The sequence below is a fragment of the Dysidea avara genome, chromosome 9, assembly GCF_963678975.1.
Source record: "Dysidea avara chromosome 9, odDysAvar1.4, whole genome shotgun sequence".
In the NCBI taxonomy this organism is placed as follows: domain Eukaryota; kingdom Metazoa; phylum Porifera; class Demospongiae; order Dictyoceratida; family Dysideidae; genus Dysidea; species Dysidea avara.
In genome coordinates, this window is record NC_089280.1 from 8324134 (window position 1) to 8349642 (window position 25509).

Consider the following 25509-nt stretch of genomic DNA (forward strand, 5'->3'; position numbering starts at 1 on the left):
CATATATACAGGCAAAGCATGAGTGCCCGTCGTACAACTAATATGTTCTACTTTAGCTAATTGGCAAAACCTTTTGTTGTTATACCCTTCTCGTATATAGGGAACCAAGTAAGCTGTGATTATGGGACTGAATTTTGCTAAATACAAACTGTGATTGTGGGATTCAATTTTAATACATCAAACAGTAGTTTGATTTTACTTTTGCTAATATAGCAATTTTAAGAGACTAGTGTTATTATGTTTCTTTAATTACTACAAAAGTAAAAAAAACAAACTACTGTTGATGTATTAAAATTGAATTCCACAATCACAGGCTTTTTGACAAAATTCAATCCCACAATCACAGCTTGCTTGCTTCCCTATATATGAGAAAAGAGATACAGTATAACATCAAAGAAATCTAATAATTTCTGGATATAGTGTGCACTCCTATTAGGTGTGCAATGTCTCAAGTTAACAAGATATATATACACACTGACTTAATGATATATACACATTGTAGCAGTAGGTATATCTTGTTAAGGCAGTATTTAATGAGATATATGCACTGGTAGCAGTGAGTATTTCTCGTTAAGGCAGTGCATATACTTTGTTAACATTTTGAGTCAGTACAATATGTGATATATATGCATTGGCTTTCCTTTGATCTGAGGTGTGAAAGTGGTAAATGTATATGTTAACAAGATAATATATGCACTACCAGTATGTTATATCTCGTTACACACTGCCTTAACGAGATATACGCAATGCCACCGGTGCGTTTATCTCGTTAACTCGAGACATTGCACACCTAATAGGAGTGCACACTAAATCCAGAAATCATCAGATTTCTTTGATGTTATACTGTTATCCTCTTCTCTTATATATAGGGAATCAAGCAAGCTGTGATTGTGGGATTGAATTTTGTCAAAAGCCTGTGATTGTGGGATTCAATTTTAATACATCAACAGTGGTTTGTTTTTTACTTTTGTAAATGTAGTAATTAAAGAAGCATAATAACACTAGTCTCTTAAGATTACTATTTTAGCAAAAGTAAAATCAAACTACTGCTTGATGCATTAAAATTGAATCCCACAATCACAGCTTGTTTGGCAAAATTCAGTCCCACAATCATAGCTTACTTGGTTCCCTATATAAGAGAAGGGAATAACAACTAAAGATTTTGCCAATTAGGTAAGTCTGCATGCTAAAATAGAACATATTGGTTGTACCACGGGCACTTGTGCTTTGCCTGTATATACACACTTTCCCTTGGGCCTGCGGCCCTTGGGTGCCTGCGGCCCTTGGGTGCCTGCGTATATACCAGGCAAAGTACTCGTACCCGTGGTATAACTATTACATGTATATGTATATATATATATATATATATATTATATATATATATTAAGGCACACTACCATGTGTCGTGCAGCCAAAAATGCCCGTGCACCACACCATGAGTATATTTACAGGAAGAAACTAAAAGCGATTTTCACTCATACATAGCTCTGTACTCCCTTCTCAAATTGGAATCATTTTTATACTGCAAATTCCCTCCATCTTCAGAACCCCATATACCAAATTTGAGCAAGATTGCCTAACGCAATCATGAAATATAAGCCTTCAAAATCTGGCTTAATTTTTCATTGTTTTTTTCATTTAGGGGGCTCGGAGGCTTAGATTCTTCTTTTCGCACACTCTACAAAAACCGTTATCAAATGCAAATGCGTAGCTCGGTTGTCTTGCACTTTGAGAATGTATTGCGGCACAATCACGTACGAAGTTTAGTGTAAATCTGATTAATAGTCATAGAGCTATGGACGATTATTTGCGCCAAAAAAGGCCAACTTGTTGTCACGCCTCCAGGGTAAACCACCCATGGGTATAACTTTAAAATCAGTATGCGTATGGGTTAACCATCATAGCTCAAACTAGCCTCAAACCCGTTGTGGTTAAAAAGAAATTGCAATGACAGCTATAGAGTTACAAGACACAACCAAACAACTGTAAATGGCAGGATCAAAATACTATAATAGAACAGTCACTGTGGGGTAAAGAAGGTGCATGAAAATTTTTGAAAAATAAGTTACTGACCAGCGTTCGAACCACAGGCCTCCACTCTGAACACCCAAGTCGATAACCACTGAGCCGTTGACTCTAGTTCTTTAGTTTATGGATGGCTAGTAAACTAATTACTCTGGTACACTTAAAACATCATTATGAGCTCGTGCTTCAACTTTCTGTGGATAATTTCACAATCACAGCTTTCTGCATGCTCATGTCCATACACTTACATTTGGCCTCAGTAGTAACAACCTGTTGTTAATCTTATGAGGTTATCCACAATTGAAATTCACATGGCCTAACAAATATATACACTTGTGAAGCATGCCTGCAGTTTACTACACTTGCAGGTGAGTCATCCAAGTGGAATATAATAGTTGTAACATGGGTACTTACAATTTGTCTGATATATAATATGCACTTGCTTGGGACTGCGGCCCTTGTGCTTGTGTGTATACATCAGGAAAATCACTCGTGTCCATGCATATTACTAACCTAGTGATATGTTAAATTTGCAGGCAGTATCATAAAGAAAAGTGTTGAGTTCCATGATATCGTGCTTCAGTTTGGATGTTGATACAAATAATATGTCAACAATAGATGGGTAATATTGCATATCATTATATATCCTTCGTATTTCTCCATTCAAGTAATTCCTCAGGCGATCACCAATGCTATTACTGTGACATCCAACAATCACCACTGAAACACAATTGGTTTTATCCTGTATAACAATTTAGAAACATGTAATCATTATTTTTGTGCACAGATTTCTGTGCACTATATGCAGGAGGTTGTATTTTACAGATTTTGTAAGTCAAAAATGCATCATCTGAAAAAATTGTCTTAACTAAAGATATCCACATGCCCAACATTTTGATATTATGTTTATTGCACATGTGAAGACTTCCAGAAAGTAATCAGGTAACTTTAGGCACTCTATGGCAATTATAGTTAAATGATGGCATTATGAAATGTATATGAAGTCATGTGAAGTTGTGAGTTTAAAAGAAACATTTCCTTACCCCTTGCAAGATTTGTAATATACATTAAACAATACTATAAAATTAGTGTTAAATTAAATTTTAAAAAATAACATGGGAATAGAGATCGCTGAAAAAGTAAAGAAACAATAGTCAAACAAGCCAACATGTTAAACACACAATGGATATGGCAGAGACCAAGGAAAAAACAGTGGTTTTCTAAAAATTAGGGGCAGATAAGTACTGAGAATGCTTCTGTATAAATGTTTATTTGAGTCCAAAATTAGAGATCTCTGTGTGTTTAACATACTGGCTTGTTTGACACTTGTTTTTTTACTTTTTTCAGCAATCGCTATTCCCATGTTTTAATTTTTTAAATTATTTTTATGCCATAGCTACAGGTTGTTTACTTTTTATAAATCCATTTATGAATTGCTAACATAATAATAAGAGGTGCTGGTAGTGCTTGATATTACACAGTATTGAACATGTATATCAAGTTAGTCATCATGTACAGTAAATGTTAAGTAGTCAGCTAATGTTATCAGACACCAGTGTATGTTTCCTTACTACTGAATGTATTTTGTACTATGCAGCTTTGACATATCCAACTACGTATACTAGGCAGTGTATAGCATGCTGTGGTCAGCAATAGCATGGTTTCTGATTTATATCATATGCACATGCACGCTTATACAGCTAGGTGATCACAATATGTTAAGTATGCAGTGGTACACAAAAACATTGTTGCTCTAGATCTGGTATGAACTTAACATACTGTGGTTAAATATAGGTAATGATACTGTATATGGTTTCCAAATGAATGTGAAAAAGTATTTTTATTGGTTCTTTTTGACTTCATATTTTCCAGTGGACCTATACTTCTTCCAAATTAACTTCTAAGGCTTCTTTTGTGGTTGGGGAGCTCCTTAATGTGGTGTTTAGGTGTGTTCTATTAGGATTTTGGCAAAAACTTAGGCAATCTCTATATTGAACCACTATCGTGGTTCATGAGAATATTTAGTTAGACTTGTGATGAATGTGTGAGCAGCATCTACTACAATTCAGAACAATTGGAATGAATATATACACTATTTTATTTCATTGATCTTTAATTAAGCATGAAGGGTACAAGTTATTAGCACATATACCTTGATTCTCAACAACCAGTTTCTTAGCTTAAAAATACCATAATCTTGATCGGTGGTGATTTTCCAACACAACACATACAGTGCATTGTCAGTAAGGAAATACTGAATAGCTGAAATGTAGTTGCTCTAATGAAAAAAAACATGTACATAATCAATTCAATACACTCATCGCAATCATCATCACCAACCTGGTTCATAAAGTTCCATACAATGAAGCTGACTGTTACCTCAGATTTTGCTTTGGTAAAGCACCATATGGTCTTGTCCACCACAAGTATGGACAGATCTATATCAAAATTTAATTAATCATAATTATACCAAAACATGTGGAACAATTATTAACATAAACAAAAAAAAATTGGAAATTTTCAACCAAGGCAGGGACCATAGCACATCGATAAAAAGTACTGAAACAAGCTGGAGTAGTGCATGATATTAAATCACAGTAAAACAATTATACCAAAACATGTGGAACAAATATTAACATAAACAAAAAAATTGGAATTTTCAACCAAAGTAGGGACCACAACACATCGATAAAAAGTACTGAAACAAGCTGGAGTAGTGCATGATATTAAATCACAGTAAAACAATAAGAAGTGTTATATCCCCACTTTGCCCAAGATACCATAACTGAAATGCACAGTAGGGACATAACACTTCTTATTGTTTTACCGTGATTTAATCAAGACACACGGTAGTGTATCATGCGGCCCAAGAAGCCGGCGCGCCACACCGTGAGTATATTGACAGGAAGAAAGAAAACGCGATTTTCACACCATTGTAGCTCCATGACGATTGGAACCAGTTTTGTTGCAGAGGTGTCCGCCAGGTAGGCCACCCCACATACCAAATTTGAAGAAACTCGCCTTAGCCATTTCCGAGATATGAGTGCCCAAAAGTTTGTTTTTACTTCTTCGTTTTTTTTCTTCTCCTTTGTCTTTTCACACACTTTGAAAAATTGCTATTAAACACAAACACGTATTCTGATCGCCTTGAAATTTGGCACACATAAAGGGAGTCCAAGGACGAATCCTAGTGTCACATTAGGTGCAAATTTGGTGAATGGTTGAGGAGTTATTATCAATTATTCGCGTAAAACAAGATCGATTTGTTGTCACGCCTACATGGTAAACCGCTTCATGGAATGAGTTGAAAATTGGTTTGTGGACAGATCAACCTTTGTAGGAATGCCTTTTGGTGGTTTGAAAACAATTGACATTAAGATCATGGAGATATGACATGAAACCGAAGGTGTGTAACAATTGCGCGATCGAGATGCGTGAATAAAAATACCAATAATTTTCACGCCTACCAGGCAAACGGCTTAGAGCAATGAGCTGAAAATTGGTACGTAGCTGGAATAGTCATCGTAGAAAGTCCTTGCAGTAGTACAGAACAATCGGTTTACAAACCACTGACGTATGATTCCAAAGCCAACTCTGTGTAGCAAAGCGAGATCGAGATACTCTAATAGAATAGTCACCCTAATAGGGCATTCATCTAGTTTATGACTTACTCCATTATAGATTTCTATTACATTGCAAGTTATGTTGTAGGGAGTTCAGCAGCAACCATTTAATATTTTAGACAGTTCAGCTACAAGCAAGTCACCTTGCAGAGAGTTCAGCTACAAAGAAACCATCCTGTGGAGAGTTCAGCTACAAACAAATCACCCTGTAGAGAGTTCAGCTACAAACAAATCACCCTGCAGAGAGTTTGGCTACAAAGAAACCATCATGTAGAGTGTTCAGCTGCAAACATATCACCCTGTAGAGAGTTCAGCTACGAAAAGATCACCCTGTAAAGAGTTCAGCTAGATGAAGTCACCTTGTAGAGAGTTCAGCTACAAAGAAATCACCATGTAGAGAATTCAGCTACAAACAAATCGCCCTGTAGAGGGATCAGCTAGAAGAAGTCACCTTGTAGAGAATTCAGGTACAAAGAAACTATCAAGTAGTGAGTTCAGCTACAAAGAAACCACCATCAGCTGCAAACAAATTACCTGTACGGAGTTCATGCAGCTAGAAACAAATCACCCTGTAGAGAGATCAGCTAGAAGAGGTCACCTTGTAGAGCGTTCAGCTACAAAGAAACCATCATGTAGAGAGTACAGCTGCAAACAAATCACCCTGTAGAGAGTTCAGCTACTAAAAGATCACCCTGTAGAGAGTTCAGCTGCAAACAAATCACTCTGTAGAGAGTTCAGCTAGAAGAAGTCACCTTGTAGAGAGTTCAGCTACAAAGAAACAGAGTTTAGCTGCAAACAAATCACCTATAGAGAGTTCAGCTAGAACCAATCACCCTGTAGAGAGATCAGCTAGAAGAGGTCACCTTGTAGAGAGTTCAGCTACAAAGAAACCACCACATAAAGAGTTCAGCTACAAACAAATCACCCTGTAGAGGGATCAGCTAAAAGAAGTCACCTTGTAGAGAGTTCAGCTACAAAGAAACGTTCATGTAGAGAGTTCAGCTGGAAACAAATCACCCTGTAGAGGGATCATCTAGAAGAAGTCACCTGTAGAGAGTTCAGCTAGAAACAAATCGCCCTGTAGTGAGATCAGCTAGAAGAGGTCACCTTGTAGAGAGTTCAGCTACAAAGAAACCACCACATAAAGAGTTCAGCTAGAAACAAATCACCGTGTAGAGAGTTCAGCTAGAAACAAATCACCCTGTAGAGAGATCAGCTACAAAGAAACCACCACATAAAGAGTTCAGCTGCAAACAAATCACCCTGTAGAGAGATCAGCTACAAAGAAACCACCACATAAAGAGTTCAGCTGCAAACAAATCACCCTGTAGAGGGATCAGCTAGAAGAAATCACCTTGTAGAGAGTTCAGCTACAGAGAAACCACCACAAAAAGAGTTCAGCTGCAAATAAATCACTTGTAGATAGTTCAGCTACAAACAAAGCACCCTGTTGAGGGATCAGCTAGAAGAAATCACCTTGTAGAGAGTTCAGCTACAAAGAAATTGCCCTGTAGAGAGATCAGCTAGAAGAAGTCACCTTGTAGAGAGTTCAGCTACAAAGAAACCATCATGTAAAGAGTTCAACTGCAAACAAATCACCCTGTAGAGAGTTCAGCTACAAACAAATCACCCAGCAGAGAGTTCGGCTACAAAGAAACCACCATGAAGAGAGTTCAGCTGCAAACATATTACCCTGTAAAGAGTTCAGCTACGAAATGATCACCCTGTAGAGAGTTCAGCTAGAAGAGGTCACCTTGTAGATAGTTCAGCTACAAAGAAACCACCATGTAGAGAGTTCAGCTGCAAACAAATCACCTGTAGAGTGTTCAGCTAGAAACAAATCACCCTGTAGAGAGATCAGCTAGAAAAAGTCACCTTGTAGAGAGATCAGCTACAAAGAAACCAACATGTGGAGAGTTCAGCTACAAAGAAGCCACCATGTAGAGAGTTCAACTGCAAACAAATCACCTGTAAAGAGTTCAGCAGCTAGAAACAAATCACCCTGTAGAGAGATCAACTAGAAGAGTTCACCTTGTAGAGAGTTCAGCTACAAAGAAACCACCATGTAAAGAGTTCAACTGTAGACAAATCACCTGTAGAGTGTTCAGCTAGAAACAAATCACCCTGTAGAGACATCAGCTAGAAGAGGTTACCTTGAAGAGAGTTCACCTACAAAGAAATCATCACATAAAGAGTTCAGCTGCAAATAAATCACCCTGTAGAGGGATCAGCTAGAAAAAGTCGCTTTGTAGAGAGATCAACTACAAAGAAACCATCATGTAGAGAGTTCAGCTGCAAACAAATCAGAGTTCAGCTACAAACGTAGAGAGATCAGCTAGAAGAAGTCACCTTGTAGGGTGTTCAGTTACAAAGAAACCACCATGTAGAGAGTTCTGTAATAAATACATGTATTATATATATATATAATTTGTACATTTACTGATAAAATCAGAAATATTTAAAGTATTTAACATCTGCTTCATCTTTTCTTCTTCCTGTGGTAAAGAAAAAAAGATAGGTTATACAAATACATAAAGGAGTGAAATCTAATCCAAAACAGTCAAGCTGTAAAAAAAAGAGTGCGGCCCTGAGAAAGGCTATGGTGAAATAAGATGTGAAATCCAAGGTGGCGGCCAAGAAATGGCTGTGATGGTAGGTTAATGGTAAAAATTTTAATAACGACAATTCAGGTAAATTTGGTGCCACTTGGTCTTGGCACAAAATTCACCTGAATTGTCGTTATTAAAATTTTTACCATTAACCTCCCATGATAGCCATTTCTTGGCCGCCACCTTGGATTTCACATCTTTTTTCACCATAGCCTTTCACAGGGCCGCACTCTTTTTTTACAGCTTGGCTGTTTTGGATTAGATATCATGCACTACTCCAGCTTGTTTTAGTACTTTTTATTGATGTGCTATGGTCCCTACTCTAGTTGATAATTTCAAATTTTTTGTGTACTTGTTTGTTAAATTTTTGTAAATAATTATTATTGTGACTGGTGAACCCATGCATACCACATCAAAAGAAAGAAATGACACCGCACACCCAAATATTGTCTGAAAAGTGAAGTATCCATTGCACTTCTTTGTCAGCTATGTTTAACCCGTTACATAGCAGTATGAATCAAGAACTGTTCGAGAAGCACTTCTGCAATAAAAGTAGCCACTATGAAAAATACGGACGATTTCCATCACTATAGGAAGTCATCACGTGCTACTGCCAAATTGACACTTTTCGCTGTCAGCAAAGATGAATGGGACACAAAGGACACTGGTAAGTCCATGAAGAATACATTGTATGTACTGTGATATGCCAAAAGACACCTCTTGGGCCGAAGCGACGTTGAACAGTGAAAAAATCAAGCCTGTAGCCTAAGCTGTTGTTAAGTTATGCTTGTCTGAAGGCATCAGTCAGTTACTCAGTCAGTCAGTAGAAAATTCCATTAGATATATATTTTAAAATTCCATAGCAACTTGTTGAAAGTATTTCGGTTGATCTGAAGGCTTGTTTAGGCCTAACCATTACTGCCTCATCATCGTCTGGAAAAAGTGAGGCCGGTTTTTGGGTGATGTTTTTACAAGGGCCACGCCTACTCCTTTGTGATTGTACTGTATGCTGAATCAGTTTATAATATGCATATGAAAAGCATATATAACAGTACTTACTCCTTGACCGAAACCTCTCATTGGTTAACAATGCAATCAAATCAATATCCTCGTCACCAACAAATGCAAGCTTGAGTGTAGGTGATATTGAAGAGCTACACAAAATGAATAAGTGGCAAAGTTATACAGTACAGCACTGATAATTTTTGATAAGATGAATTATCACAATAAATGATAACAATAATATTTTGATATGCAATGATGCTATTAAATAATAACCAAGACACACAGTGCAGCCTGCATAGGTGCACAAAAGACAAGTGTGTATACAGGAACCAAGGATATGTCATTTTCAAGTATCCATAGCTAGATAGTGCCTAAATGTAAATTGAACAGTTTTACTTGTAAGACATGCGCCTCCCAATCCAACTTTTATTCAATTCCATAAAGCCATCACTGAGATACATGCCCCTTCAAAGTTCATCATATTTTCTTTGCATTGTTCTTTTTATTCTTCCTTTTCTTTTTGCACAGTTAGCACATGTTGTGGTCAATGTGCATGCTTCAAATTTGGAGGGCAGCAAGTACAGCACATACAGTCCAATTTTTGCACACATCAGATAAAAAACAAGGGAATTATGCACATGTTTGTCAGAAATACCCCTGATACCATTGATTGTAATCATTGTGTACCTGTATGTAGTACTGTATAGTCATAATCAAATCAACAAACCTAGCACAAAAGCGATTAATTCTGTTGCCACATCTAGCTACAGAGTAAAAAGCTTGATGGAATAACTTGAAATCATGCAGTCTGTACAGTATCTATCATAATGCAGACCTTTTGTAGTTAGAAAGAAATCCAGTTGATGGTCATGGATTTATAACAAAAATGCCAACTGTTTATTCATTTACTAGTATTTTTAATTGTTAATTTAAGTAAAAAGTAGTGAAACAAGAGATGAATGATGGTATTGCAGCATAGCTCAGTGGGAAAGCCCCTACTTTGGAATTGGACAAAATTATAGCAAATGTGCCAAAGTAGGGACTTTCCCACCGAGCTATGCTGTAATACCATCATCTATCTCTTGTTTTGCTACTTTTTATTGCATAGATCCCTACTTCACTTATAAATTAACAATTTTTAAAATACTAGTTTGTTTACTTTTTAGTTGTAGCACAGCTAGTTACAATATAACTTGTGACTTTTCTATTAGAATATTATACATGACTGTTCTATTAGAGTGACTGTTCTATTAGAGTATCTCGAGTCAACCAAGGGGTGTGCAGCTAGCTAGACCAATAAGGGTTGAGGTCATCTTGCTTACTGTTAAGTAAATAACTAGATTGTTAGAGGTGTGATCTCCACACTCTACTGCTATTAGTTCATCTAGATCTTTAATCGATGGGTGTGGTCACAAACCTATTGTGAACGTGGTCCCAATCCGGCACGAAGTTGCGGATATCTAGTTACTGTAGTATACCTCTTATAGTAGCACCGGGACTGAAGCGCTTTTGAAATCCAGCTCTGAAATAATTCTGGATGTCTAAATATGCTGGTGAAAGAAAGTGTTGAAACTGAAAATTAATACCTCGATATGGTTTTGTTGGATGAAGAAGACAAGTAACCTGACTGATGATAAAAGAAACAACAAGGCGCAGAGGGCCTACACTCGTCGGAACCTCAAAAGGCACATCCCACTGGTGAGCTTGTTATTGTGGTGTAAATGGTGGCTGTACGCTGCTTTGTTTGGCCTCTAGGCTTGCGACTATAGTCAGTGAGTGAGGCAGACCAAATTTCAAGTTCTGGCAATTTTTAAAAACATTCTATATCCAGTCATCATTAAGTGTTTTCTTGTTATTAATGCTGTATTTCATGTTAGATGGACTAATATTATTCCATAAAGGTGATTATCATGGTGTAAGACCTCTCTCTAAGATGATTTTTGAAGGTGGCATTTTAGGTGGCACGTGTAATTTTTGGGGGGATCCCTACTTAAACAGCACTACCATACTGTTTGATTATTGATACTAAGCAGTCATCTGCTGCTGGTATGCTCAGGAAAAATACATGCACACACATTAGAACAAGAAACCTTAAGGGAGAACACACTAGAGTCATTTAGAAATTCCAGCAAAGGGTTCCATTCTTGGACTGTTATATATCAGGCACGCAATCTAGTTTCATACTAATTTTAAGTTGGAACACCTACCAGACAAACTGCTAAAGGAATGAGCTGAAAATGTAAGTGAATTAAAAAGTTATAATGTGAATAAACCAACTTTGTATACTCAGTGCTGGATCAAGATACTCTAATAGTGCAGTCATGCTATTAGAGCATTCAGCTTCATTAAAAGTGATTCAGTAGAGAGCTCAGCTACTTTCAAGTTACCCAGTAAAGAGTTCAATACAAGTCACTCAGTAAGTAGTTAAGCTACACAACAAGTCCCCCGTAGAGAGTTCAACTACATTACAATTCACTCAATACAGAGTTAAGCTACAGTACAAGTCCCCCTGTAGATAGTTCAACTATGTCACAAGTGTTCCTATAGAAAATTCGGCTATGTAACAATTGCAAGTCAATCAATAAAGAGTTTAGCCACATTACAAAAACTTCCCAGTAGAAATTTCAGCTACGTACATAATAAGTTAGCGATACATACATTACAAGCCACTCAGCAGAGAGTTTATGTTTCAAGTCCCCCTGTAGAGAATTCAGCTATGTTACAAAAGTCTCCCGTTAGAGAGCTCAGCTATGTAACCAGTAAATGTTAAAGTAGAAAGTTCACAATGAGCTACAAACAAGCTACTTTGTAGAGAGTTCTTGAAAAGCCACAATTACTACAAGTTGCCCATTTGGTACAGGATCAAGACACATGGTAGTGTGTCGTGCGACCATAAAGCCGGTATGCCACATTGTGAGTATATTCACAATATCCGATATTTGTTTTTCAGTCTGAGACTCCCCCTCCACTCCCTCAGCTGAAGCATGCAATGCAGGAAGAAACAAACATGATTTTCAAGCATACATAACTCCGTGCTCCCTTCTCGAATTGGAATAATTTTTATACTGCAAATGCTTTTTTGTCTTTGTTTAGGGGGCTCAGGGGCTTAGATTATTCTTTTGTACACTTCACAAAAGCCATTATAAATGCAGTGCATACTCAATTTTCTTGAGCTTTAGTATACTTTAAGAGCAAATTGTGGCACAATCACATGCCAAGTTTGGTGCAAATTTGATTAACAGTCATAGAGCTATGGACAATTATTTGAATTTACAAAGGCTGACTTGTCACGCCTACAAAGTAAACCGCTTATGGGAATAACTTGAAAATTGGTATGCATATAGGTTAACTATCATAGCCCAAACCTTTTGCAGTTGTAATGAAATCACATTGACAGTTATAGAACTACAAGGTAAATACGAATCAACTTAAATTGTGAGGTCGAAATACTCTAATAGAACAGTCACTGCATGGTTAAAAAATGCATGAAAATGTCAGAAAAAAGCTTACCAGCATTCGAACCAGGGACCTCCATACTGAACATTCACTGAGCTCCTGCTATCACGGCTGTTCATCTCACTTAATTTCTACTTTATTCTGGCTAAAATCTATCCACACAAAAACAGCCAAGCTATCAAAAAATGATGCGGCCTTATAAAGCCTGGGTGAAAAAAAGTTGTGAAATCAAAGGTGGCGGTCAAGAAATGGCTGCAATGATGTTAATGCTAATAAATTTTAACAATGGCTGTGTGTACATTGTTAAAATTTATTAGCATTAACATCATTGCAGCCATTTCTTGGCTGCCACCTTTGATTTCACAAGATTTTTCACCCAGGCTTTATAAGGTTGCACCATTTTTTCACAGCTTGGCTGTTTTTAGGCCTGCGCCTATTATGCCGGCATAATCTTGAGAATAATAGGTCACCAATTTCGTGAGAATAATTCTGGAATAATAGGATGGTTACAGGCATAATTTTAGAATAATCGGACGACCACGGGAATAATCAGTGGAATTAGGGGGCATGTCTCTTCTTGATTACCTAGTAGAAAGAGTTAAGCTACTACAAATGATATAAAGCTGACAGGAGTGCTGGCTGAAAGGAGCTGAAAAGCCTCTAAAAGATCGATATACTCTAATAAAACGCTCAAATACTCTAATAGAACAGTCAGATCATTTCATGTTACCAATCTGCTGCCAGCATCAGGGATTTAACTGCATGATTATCTGCAAGTCTGAAACTTTTACATCTTATATACCAGTGTATCTTCTTCAAGTCTTTGAGCATTATTATCTACCTAACTTAGTAGCTATACAGTAGTTACAGCATATTATTGTAATACACTAATAATTAAATACACTTGAATTATTACTGTAGATAGCTATTCTAAGTCTGCTGTAACTATTATGGATAGAAAAAAATGATGTGTAAGGTGGAATGCTTCATAATATGGCTATTATAATTCGGACAAACTATTTATACTAGCAGCATCTTGAAAACTAAGCGACTAGCTACAGGTATATACTGAATGAGAACAATTATGGAATAATAGGCTGGATACAAAAATAACAAAAAGAATAATAGGAGAATTTTTAGGGAAATTCTGGAAAGAATAATAGGTAAAATTTTGAGCATAATAGGCTCAGGCCTAGCTGTTTTGTGCGGATTTCACTTCTTTTAGTGCTTTATAAGGCCCCAAAACCAGCCTATAGCTGAATTTGAGGTTTGTTTTTACTCACATTTCTTCTTTTCTATGTATATAGATACAATGATGATTATTGAAGACAGACTTTCTATAAATGTATTTCATTGCATGATTTAATTCAATATTTGATAATAGGCTGTAATCATGCTAATGTCAATCATTTCTATTAATTATCTAAATGATTGGCATCAGTATCATAGCAGCCATTTCTTGGCTGCTACCTTTGAGTTTAACCCCATTTTCATTATGTTGGTTTACCTCTCATTGTGACTTTTGTTTGAGCTATGATGGTTACCCTATACACAGACTAATTTTCAAGCTATTCCTTAGGCAGTTTACCTGCAGGTGTGACAAAAATTGGTCTTTTTAGGCAAATAATTGGACATAACTCTGTGAATATTCATCAGATTCACACCAGACTTAGTACGTTAATTCACCTCAATACTTCAATGTACACCAAAGTTCGTGGCAATCAGATTGCAGCATTTTGTACTGGTTTTTGTAAAATATTAGGCCTCGGAAAAAATGAAGAAATTAAGCCTCATTTTGAAGGCTTGTATTTCATGAATGCATACAGTGATGTTGCCAAAAATTGAAATGTGAGGTGCTGAAGGCGGCTGGTAGCTATTGTGCAAAACTTATATACTTTAGAGAAGGGTCCATGAAGCTATAAAAAATTTGTTTTCTTTATTCCTGTCAATATACTATACGCACAGTGTGGCACAGCAGCTTTCTTGGCTACATGACACACTACCAGGTGTCTTGATGTTTCTGGTCCTAAAGTACAAACTTGTAAAAATGTTCTACTACATGGTGACTCATATTGATTTCTATATCACATAAGAAACATCAGTACTGCATACACTCAAACAGTTAACACATATTAATAGCTACAACAAATTCAACTAACTGTTCTTGCTGTAGGATTATCAGCTTGTCTTTAATATTCTTGAATACCTCCAGTTCATCAACAATAGGATCTTGTACACCATTGTAATTCAGACTTAACAGCTTTTCTAAGTTGGAAATCTCATGAGGAATCTTAAGCTGTGCATTATAGCTGATATCCAGATCAGTCAACTCTTGTAAATCGACAAGACGTTCAGGTGTTTGTTTTAAATTACAATTTGATATATAAAGCTTCTTCAAATTTGGAAAGAAAACACGATCATCCTTCTCACAGATCGTTAAACTACCAAGGCTAGTGTTGTTGGATAGCCTTAGTGAACTGAAGAAACACAAGTCCTTGTGTTCCATGTAAATACTTTTTACAGCAAGTTGAGCATCAGTGCAAAAGAGCTTATGTTTGCTATACTGCAACAAATTGTTACTAATGTCTAATTCGTTAAGGGAAATAGGCAGCTCATTTATTGCACAGCAGGACTCTAGCTTGTTATTAGAAAGATTTAAATATTCCAACTTTGGAAAGAAAACTGCAAGTAATTTTGGAAATGTGGCCATTTCACAATGGCTAGCATTTAAATGTTGTAGCAAACTATCAGTCTTGACAACTTTACTAGTAATAGAATTGGCACATGCAGTACTTACTTTGCCGTGAACTACTTTGGTGGAATTAGGTAGAGTGGAAGCTGATTTCATAGTTTGAAGCATGATTTTATCGGCAATGTTAATGGACAAGCTTTCCAAGTTAGTATAAGAAATGTTAAATTCCTTAATACTCTTTGTATTCCACCATTTCTCAGGTAACGATTTTAATGGATTATGAGACACATTCAGTGTCTCCAAACAGGGCAGTTTGAATACTTCTGTTGGAAGACTTTTAATTGAGTTATAAGAAATATTTAGTTCCTGCAGTCGATTTGGCCAACAGCTTCTTGGTGCAAGCAAAAGTGGTAATGTCGACAATTCATTGTTTTGCAAGTTCAGTTTATACACACCCAGCTTAAAGAGCTCAATTGGCAGTGAAGATAGCCAGGTGTCAGATAAATCAACAGAAGTTATACGACGATCATTGAATAACTTCTCCTCAAAATCAACCAACACATCAATAAGATTGTGGTTTTCTGGCTTTGAAAGAATCAGCGACAAAGGGGTAACAAAATACTGTTTGACTGTATCATCCGGAAGTAATATTTCATGTTTTTGCTTTTTTTTTATTGCAGTGCAATGTGGAATTCCACTTTGAGTCACTAAAACTTCAAACAATTTTGGATTCCCTATTTCAGAAGCAGTAAAAATCGGTGCACTCTGATAGCTCTTCGCTGAATTAGGGTCACTGTCAAACATCAGATGAGCAATACTATCATAGCTATCTCTTTGATGCATGATCAGTATTTGTGACACAATATGATGTCTCTCAGTGAAGACAGCCCTAACAACACACACATAATTAGATACACTATGTATTACTCTTGATGTATGTGCACACACCATGTTCAGTACCTTTTAAAACATAAAATGGCATTAGGTTCTACAAAGAGACTCACTTATGACTGAATAGCTATGGGTCTACATTTGTACACAGTGCAGGTCTATTAGAACACTCATAGAAACCTTAATCATTTATTAGACATTTATTAATATTCACATAAAAGCTGTCACATTTATCTTTGATGCATAATCAATATCTGTGGGTATCCGTCAGTGAAAAAAAGAAATTCGGATCATAACTATATTGTATATCAAGGACTAACCAATGTAATAGTGTTTTGTGTACAGCATTAATTTCATATTTCTTGTATTCCAGAGCTGATGAACGTCTGCTAACTTGACACTGCATATTTCCAAGTACTTCTACATGTGTAAGTGCATGTGTATAAGTACAATGAGGTTTACATCATACCTAGCAGTGCTGCAGCAATCTTGTTACCATATTCTTCAGTAATTATTTGAGCAGTTTTTCCTTGTTTACTTATGATTGTAGGGTCACCTCCTTGTTCATATAAGTGAGTCAACACTTCCAAAACAGTATGTTTGCTGCCCTATGTACCACATTATGTAAATCATTGTACTAATACAGTCTGTGAATCATCATACAGTATGATAGTGCTGTATAGTAGGGACCACAAAGGAGTAGGCGTGGCCCATGAAATAGCATCACCCAAAAACCAGCTTCAATTTTCCCTGAGGATGATGAGGCAGTATTGGTTAGGCAAAACTAAGCCAAAACAAGCCTTCAGATCAACCTGAAATGCTTTGAACAAGTTGCTACAAATTAAAACAAAAATTAAATGCAATTTTCTACTGACTGAGTAACTGACTGATTCTTTCAGACAAGCGTAACTCAACAACGGCTAAGGCTTAATTTTTTCACTGTTCGACGTCGCTTAGGTCCGAGAGGTGCCTTTTGGCATACGTACAATGCATTCTTCATGGATTTACCAGTGTCCTCCTTTGTGTCCCATTCATCTTTGCTGACAGTGAAAATTGTCAATTTGACGGTAGCACATGATGGCTTCTCTTCGTAACGGAAATTGTTCGTATTTTTCATAGTGGCTACTTTGATTGCAGAGGTGCTTTTAAACAGTTTTTGATTTGTACTGCTGTGTAACGAGTTTAACATAGCCAACAACGAAGCATAATGGATACTTCACTTTTCAAATGATAATTGATATAACTGGGGTGCGCAGCACCAACCCTTTCTTTCGGTATGTGTGGGTTGCAGAGATGCTTTTCGAACAGTTCTTGATTCGTACTGCTGTGTAACAGGTTGAACATAGCTGACAATGAAGCATAATGGATACTTCACTTTTCAGATGATAATTGATATAACTGGGGTGTGTGGCACCATTTCTTTCTTTCTTTTAGTATGTGTGGATTGCAGAGGTGCTTTTCAAACAGTTCTTAATTCAAAATGCTGTGTAACGGGTTGAACATAGCTGATAGCGGATACTTCACTTTTCAGACAATAATTGATATAGCTGGGGCGCACAGCACCATTTCAGATGTGGTGTGTGTGGGTTCACCAGTCATAACAACTATTTACAAAAACGTTAACAAACAAGTACACAAAAACATTTGGAATTTTCAGATAGAGTAGGGACCATAGCATGTTAATAAAAGTACAGAAACAGGCTGGAGTAGTGCACAATATTAAATCACAATAAGAAGTGTTATATTCCTACTGTACTGTGCATTTCCATTATGGTATCTTGGAGCACAGTAAAGATATAACACTTTTTATTGTTTTACTATGATTTAATATCATTGCTCCAGCTTGTTTCAGTACTTTTTATCAATGTGTGGTCCCTACTCTAGTTGAAAATTCAACAAAGAAGTATACACAAAATTGGAATTTTCAGCTAGATTATAGGGACCATAGCACATCGATAAAAAGTACTGAAACAAACTGAGTAGTGCATGACATTAAATCACAGTAAAACAATAAGAAGTGTTATATTCCTACTGTGCATTTCCGTTATGGTATCTTGGAGCACAGTAGAGATATAACACTTCTTATTGTTTTACTGTAATTTAATATCGTGCACTACTCCAGCTTGTTTCAGTACTTTTTATTGATGTGCTATGGTCCCTACTCTAGTTATAAATTCCAATTTTTTTGTGTACTTGTGTCTGTACGTGAAAACATGCTTTTGCTATATAATACCCAACTGACATTTCACGTCAGTTTCACATAGACCCCATATGCAGTATTAATTATCATAAATTACCTGCAGGGCCATAACCAGGAGGGAGGTTCTCTCATGGTGCCTAAGTAGCACACAGGTGTCCCAGCGCTGGTTCACTGGGTAGACATGACCATGCTAGCATGGCAGCTGAAAGCTTTACCTTTGCTTTTGTTTTTGCCTCTTTGTTGCATGTATGTATCATATATCTGTTATGTACATGTAACTGGACTATCATATGTTTATTTCACACTTTACTAATTATAATTCATTACAGCTTTACAGTGTCCAGCACTGAAGGTCTGACAGCAACTTGTGCTGTAGTCTTTGGATCACCTAACGTAATAAACAGAAATCGGAAACTTTGATAAGTAAAGCTAGCTAGATATAAGGTGAAACAGAATTGGGCCAAAGAAAGGAAACAATCCCTCCAACCCGAGGATTCAAACTGCTAGTCAGGCACCACACTTAGTCTTCTCCATGAGGGATGAATCTTTATTTATTACATATTATTACAGCTTTACAGTGTCCAGCACTGAAGGTCTGGCAGCAACTTGTGCTGCAACCTTTGAATTACCTAACCTAGTAAACAGAAAGTGAAGACTTTGCATTATACAAGTAGCCGCATAGCTCAGTACTCATCTACTCAATAAAAAGCTGTTATAACCTTTTGTCATACTTCAGTGGCATGCAATATTATTGGGCAAAAATATACTGTAGGTCACATGTGACTTCTGGCTATTACTGTGGTTAACTTAATGTTACTGAACTGATATGCAAAGTTGCGGTTGTGATCTTAGCTTTGGTAGCATTTCTTGGCCAGAAAGTATGTCACTGTATGTACATGCTGTTGTAACATAATTATGTAATACATGCTGGTAATACGTATGAACTGATGTAAATGCATATGGATAATTAATCAGTGAATGTTACTTCACTAGGACTTGTGAGAAGGCTGAAAGCCTATGAATACAGGGATCGAGTCAATTAGAACTGTTCTATTACAATTGGTACTGCGAAACCTGATTAGCTACACTTTAACTAATGTGAAGAAGAGCAGAAGAAAATAAACAACTACAATAACGACCACTGAGGCTTTGAGGTCACAGTTGGACAACCTACAGAAGGTGAATCAAGAACTAGAGGCTGGAAAATTGTAACTTAGTGATAATCCTAGTAAGGAAACTTTGAAGGAGAAAGGAACTATTGTAAAGATGAATGTGAGAGAATTACAGCAGAGAATGAACAAGTTAAAGTTACCTATGAAGAATTGCTCCAGCATTTTCCAGAGAGTGAAGCTATCTCTAGCACAGGTCGCCAAACCATTGCTGAGCCACAGGAGTAGTAAAGACACAGCAAGCTCACCTTGAACAATTGAAGTTTAAGTGTCAAGAGGTTGAAAAAAGAACTAGGTAGTGTAATCCATTGGAAGATCAAGAGTGAACTTCTTGAGATAAATTACAGCAACTTAATGGTGAGCTAGAGACGAAAATTGTTCTAGTAGAGAATAATTTGATTTTAGAGCTGAAGTAAAGATGATCTAAATCAAAACAGCCAAGCTGTAAAAAAGAGTGCGGCCCCCAAAAAGGCCAAGGTGATAAAATATGTGAAATCCAAGGTAGTGGCCAAAAAACGGCTGTGATGGTAGATTAATGGCAAAAATTTTAATTACGACAATTCAGGTGAATTTGCGTTGCCTCCTCCACTCGGATTCAGCACCATATTCACCTGAATTGTTGAAATTAAAATTTTGCCATTAAGCTACCATCACAGCCGTTTCTTGGCCACCACCTTGGATTTCACATCTTTTTTCACCTTAGCCTTTTTGGGGCAGCACTCTTTTTACAGCTTGGCTGTTTTGGTTAAGATATCACTTCTTTTTGTATTGCAAGCCACAAAGCTGGCCATAAACTGGCTTTGGTGCTTCCTTTTAACTTGTTTTTTTTTTTTTTCTTTACTGCAGGAATTGTGGAACAAAGGAAGTAATTGTGTGTATAGCTTTTGTCTAATTAAATATTTGTATATTTAACACTGAATGATTATCACATACTGTATTTAATAAGGTGACTTCTTACATAACTTAACTGTAGATGAAACTCTCATTGTTTGTAGCTGAACTCTTTTCAGGGTGATTTATTTGCAGCTGAACTCTCTACATGGTTGTTTCTTTGTAGCTGAACTCTCTACAAGGTGACTTCTTCTAGCTGAACTCCCTACAGGGAGATTTGTTTGCAGCTGCACTCTCTACAAGATGATTTGTTTGTAGCTGACCTCTCTATAGTGTAACTTATTTGTAGCTGAACTCTCTACATGATGGTTTGTTTGTAGCTGATTTCTATACAGGTAACTTGTTTCTAGCTGATCTCTTTACAGGATGACTTGTTTCTAGCTGATCTCTGGATGACTTGTTTCTAGTTGATCTCTCTACACGGTGACTTGTTCCTAGCTGAACTCTCTATAGGGTTACCTGTTTGCAATTGAACTCTCTACAGGATGGTTTCTTTGTAGCTGATCTCTCTACAGGGTGACTTGTTTCTAGCTGATCTCTCTACAGGATGACTTGTTTCTAGCTGATCTCTATACAGGGTGAACTTGTTTCTGGCTGAACTCTCTACAGATGATTTGTTTGCAGCTGAACTCTCTACATGGTGGTTTCTTTGCAGCTGAACTCTCTACAAGGTGACTTCTTCTAGCTGATCTCTCTACAGGGTGATTTTTTGTAACTGAATTCTCTACACACAAAGTGACTTTTTCTAGCTGGTCTCTCTACAGGATGACTTGTTTCTAGTTGATCTCTCTGCAGGGTGACTTCTTCTAGCTGAACTCTCTACAGGGTGATTTGTTTGCAGCTTAACTATCTACATGGTGGTTTCTATGTAGCTGAACTCTCTACAAGGTGACTTCTTCTAGCTGATCTCTCTACTGGATGACTTGTTTCTAGCTGATCTCTCTGTACAGTTATAACTTGAAACTCCTTACAGGGTGGTTTTTTTGATTGGTTGAACTCTCCAGCTACACGGTGACTTGTTTGTACTACAGAGTGATTTGTTTGTAGCTGAACTCTCTACAGAGTGACTTACTTGTAACAGAACATTGTATAAAGTAACTTGTTTGTAGCTGATCTAGATGAACTCTCTACTGGGTAGCATTTTTGTAGCTAAACTCTCTACACGGTGACTTTTTTGTAGCTGAATTCTCTACAGAGTGACTTGTTGTAGCTGAACTCTCCACAGGGTGACTTGTTTATAGCTGAGCTCTCATCAGTGCAAGGGGGTGTCACATGGGTACGCGCTGTAGGTAGATCTGTGACCATGGTCAAAGTGTTGATCAGCCGAAATTTTGCTTTGACCTGTGACTAAGAGCCTTTTCAACCTTTGACCAGTGACTTAACGACAATATTTCAGCACTTTTTGATTGTGGGTTGGAAGCTTTTACCCTTGACCATTGAATTGGCATGATTTTGGTGGCCTTGACCTTTGATTTAGACTTTGACCACAGTCGCAGACCTACCTACAATGAGTGCCTGTGTGTCACCCCCTTGCAGTGTGACTTATAATGTTCTGAATCTCTATAGTGACATATTTGTAGCTGAACTCTCTACAGGATGACTTGCTTGTAGCTGAATTGTCTATAAGATTAACTGTTTGTAGCTGAACTCCCTACAGAATAACTTGCAATGTAATATAATGGAGTAAGCAGCTGAAAGCTCTGTTAGGGTGACTGTTCTATTAGAGTATCTCGATCTCTCATTTGCTACATGTAGTTGGCTTTGGTATCATAACTCAGTGGTTTGTACTCCGATCCTTCTGTACTACTGCAATGACTTTCTATGATAATTATTCCAGCTACACACCGATTTGCAGCTCATTGCTCTAAGCGGTTTGCCTGTTAGGTGTGAAAACTAATATATTTTTAAATTATTCATAAAAATCGATCACGTAATTGTGACACAGGTTGGGTTTTGATGGTCTTTAACTGGATTCTTTTCAAACTACAAAAAGGCACTCCTACAATAGTTACTCTATCCATATAGCAATTTTCAGCTCATTCCTTCAGGGAGTTTACCCTGTGGGCGCCTTCAACCTTATTTTATGCACATAATCAGTCATAACTCCATGAATGTTCATCAGATTCCTTCCAAAGTTGGTACTGAGATTCACCTTATTTATTTATTCATCTGATTTATCAAGAGACAGGGTGACACCAAAAGGCAGAGCCTGTACAAGGGTGTTTCCCTAGAAGATATAAAATTAAAAATGGAAGGGACAAATACAAAGAAAAACACAGCTACAAAAACCAAGAAAGAACACATGCACATATAAATTAATTACAACCGAACAGTTTATACACAGCTTGGTGAAACTTAGACGAGCTGAAATCAAATACATCACACGGTAGAGTGTTCCATAAAAAAACAGTGTTCACAAAGAAAGAGTGTCTATAAGAATTGATAGAAGACTGTAGCGGAACAAAGGAGAGAGGATGCGCTCGGGTACAAGACTTAATGAGCTCTTTAAGTGTGCCAAATTTCAGCCCGATTGGAGCAAGCATTCATGTTTTATGGAAGATTTTGTGAAGTGTGAAAAAAGAAGCGAAAAAAGAAGTAGAAGAAGAAAAATGAAGAAAAAAACTCCAAACTTCAGCCACTTGTATCTCGGAAATGGCTGGAGAAATTTTCTTTAAATTTGGAATGTGGGCTCCCCTACCTAGCCAGCACTTCTGTAGCAAATGTGGTTTCAATCAGATAAGGGATCACTGAGCTACAAAGGTGTAAAAATTGCATTTTCTTTCTTCCTGTTATTATACTCACAGTGTGGCACGCCAGCTTCTTGGGCCACACGACACACTACCGTGTGTCTTGATAAGACAATGGGGCTCCTGAAGGAGACTACTGTAGTAGAGCAGTTAGCAGAGTTGCTACAGCAGTTTAAGGTTAATAAAGTAGGAAAAAGACCATTTCAGACATTCAAGAAAGATGTGTCAGTTGGTTGCAGAATATCAGTATACTTTCTAAAAGCAACCTTGACTCTTGCAAATGTGAGTACAAATAAACAAACTGAATGTCCTTCTTTACAAAAAGAGTACAACGGCAGAATTTATAGGAAACAAATGGAACCAACTGGAATGGTGAGTGAGATTCCTTAAACGTTTGAACCTTCTACTCACAGTCTAGATTCACCAGTGTCACACGCTGGTCTACTTTATACACATCACTATAGTATGTTCACGTTGAGCTGAATCCTGAAAAACAGCTAAAAATTTAAAGTGGATTTTTTCTCAACAGAGTTAACATTTCAGCCAACAAGATGATTATTGGTAACAGCAAAGGTGTCAACAACAGACATGTATGGTTTGGCTCTATTACAAGTTCGGGAAAGGGTTGTAATGGACACTGCACTTATATGGCTTCCCCATAGGAAATGTATCGTGAAAATTTTGATTGGCCGTAAATATTATGTCAAACATTTGAACAAAAAGATTTCGAAATATTTTTAGCGGATCAAGCAGTACTACAAATGAGCCAAATTTCAAGATCATGTGTAATTGCATCCATGAGTTATTAAATGTTTTTGAGGATTCAGCTCAACGTGAACGTACTATATCTGGTGTTCCACAACCAGTTACCAGTAATTCTACTGTGCCAATGAGTATTGACATCTGTTTTGCTAGCTCAGCAATTGTCACTTCTTCCTAAGTTTAGTGGACTGATGAATGATGGAGAACTTGGGTTGAGCTCATTAATTTTGAGAATTACACTTTGAGTTGATGGCCACCCACTCACAGGTGGTTTTCTCAGGCCAAGCTTGTCAATTTAGTGACTAGACTGCATGATCAGGCATACTCATTTTTCTGTCTTTTACAATGGAGCAGCATACAAATTATTTGAGTCATCGAAGTTATTTACACTTGTGAGATTGCCTGCAATACAAGCAGTTTGTTTCGTGATAGAAAACAATGTGTTTCTGAGTCAGTTGATTATTATGATCAAGAACTCTGTACTTTATTTCACAGAGCTTATCCTAGTGTGTATCAAGGAACTGTTGTGTGATTTATTTGGATAATGCAATGGTGGTGGAAAAAGTTTTGAAGAACATCTGCAGAACTTGAGAAAAATTTTTCATAGGATTCAAAATGCAAATTTGAAGCTTAAGCCAGAGAAATGCTGTCTATCTGTAAGTGAAGTTGTATATTGTGTCTAAAGAAGGAATTTCTGCTAATAAATGAAAGTAGAAGCAGTTCAGTCCTTTCCTCAGCCACATGATCTTCCATCCTACATTCATTTCTTGTATATATTAGCTTCTTGCTATCATCAATTCATACCTGGTTTTTCAAAATTAGCAAATCCTCTCTATATGTGCACTTACGTGAAAGAATATTGGCTTTTCTTGGGGTCAAGCTCAAGAAGAAGCCTTTCAACATTTGAAACAACTTTCAACTCTTTTGATCAAGAATTTATCCTGGAAACTGATGCCTCTGGAGCTTGATTGGGTGCTATAGGATGAAACAGTGTGACCTATAGCATAAAATCGAACACTACAATCACATGAGAAGAGATGCAGTGCTACTGAGTCGGAAGCATTAGAAGTCCTGTGGGCTGTGAAGCACTTCTGCCACTACTCTTTATGGGCATTGCTATCATATATTTACTGATCACAAACCTTGCTGAATACTCCTCATCCATCAAGCAAACTCAAACGATGAGGTCTGGCCACACAAGTGATTGATTTATTTATTCACTACCATCCCAGTAAAAGTAATGTAAGAGCTGATACGTAGTTTGTCTAGGTTTCCAGTGGATCATCCATTAATGTCGTTATGTCGATAAGTATATGTGTTGAGGATTCTTTAGACACGATAATGTTAACAAGAAGGAGATGAGTGAAGCACCTACAGTTTCGTTAGTTAAACCTATGGAGGAGGATAGCAGAAGTAGATAGAGCTCAAGACACCAAGAA

The 25509-nt window shown here is 37.1% G+C and overlaps 1 protein-coding gene across 1 annotated transcript in view; it reads right to left on the bottom strand.

Annotated features, from left to right (window-relative positions):
- The window catches only part of LOC136265511 (leucine-rich repeat serine/threonine-protein kinase 1-like), a 144420-nt gene that overhangs the window by 75937 nt on the left and 42974 nt on the right, over nucleotides 1-25509 (bottom strand). Inside the window, exons 5-11 of the mRNA XM_066060382.1 lie at nucleotides 16771-16909; nucleotides 16622-16721; nucleotides 14878-16299; nucleotides 9317-9411; nucleotides 4366-4463; nucleotides 4178-4303; nucleotides 2539-2767 (exon numbers count right to left, since the gene is read on the bottom strand). Coding sequence (XP_065916454.1) covers nucleotides 2539-2767; nucleotides 4178-4303; nucleotides 4366-4463; nucleotides 9317-9411; nucleotides 14878-16299; nucleotides 16622-16721; nucleotides 16771-16909 — 2209 coding nt within the window. The remainder of the gene's footprint in view (nucleotides 1-2538; nucleotides 2768-4177; nucleotides 4304-4365; nucleotides 4464-9316; nucleotides 9412-14877; nucleotides 16300-16621; nucleotides 16722-16770; nucleotides 16910-25509) is intronic.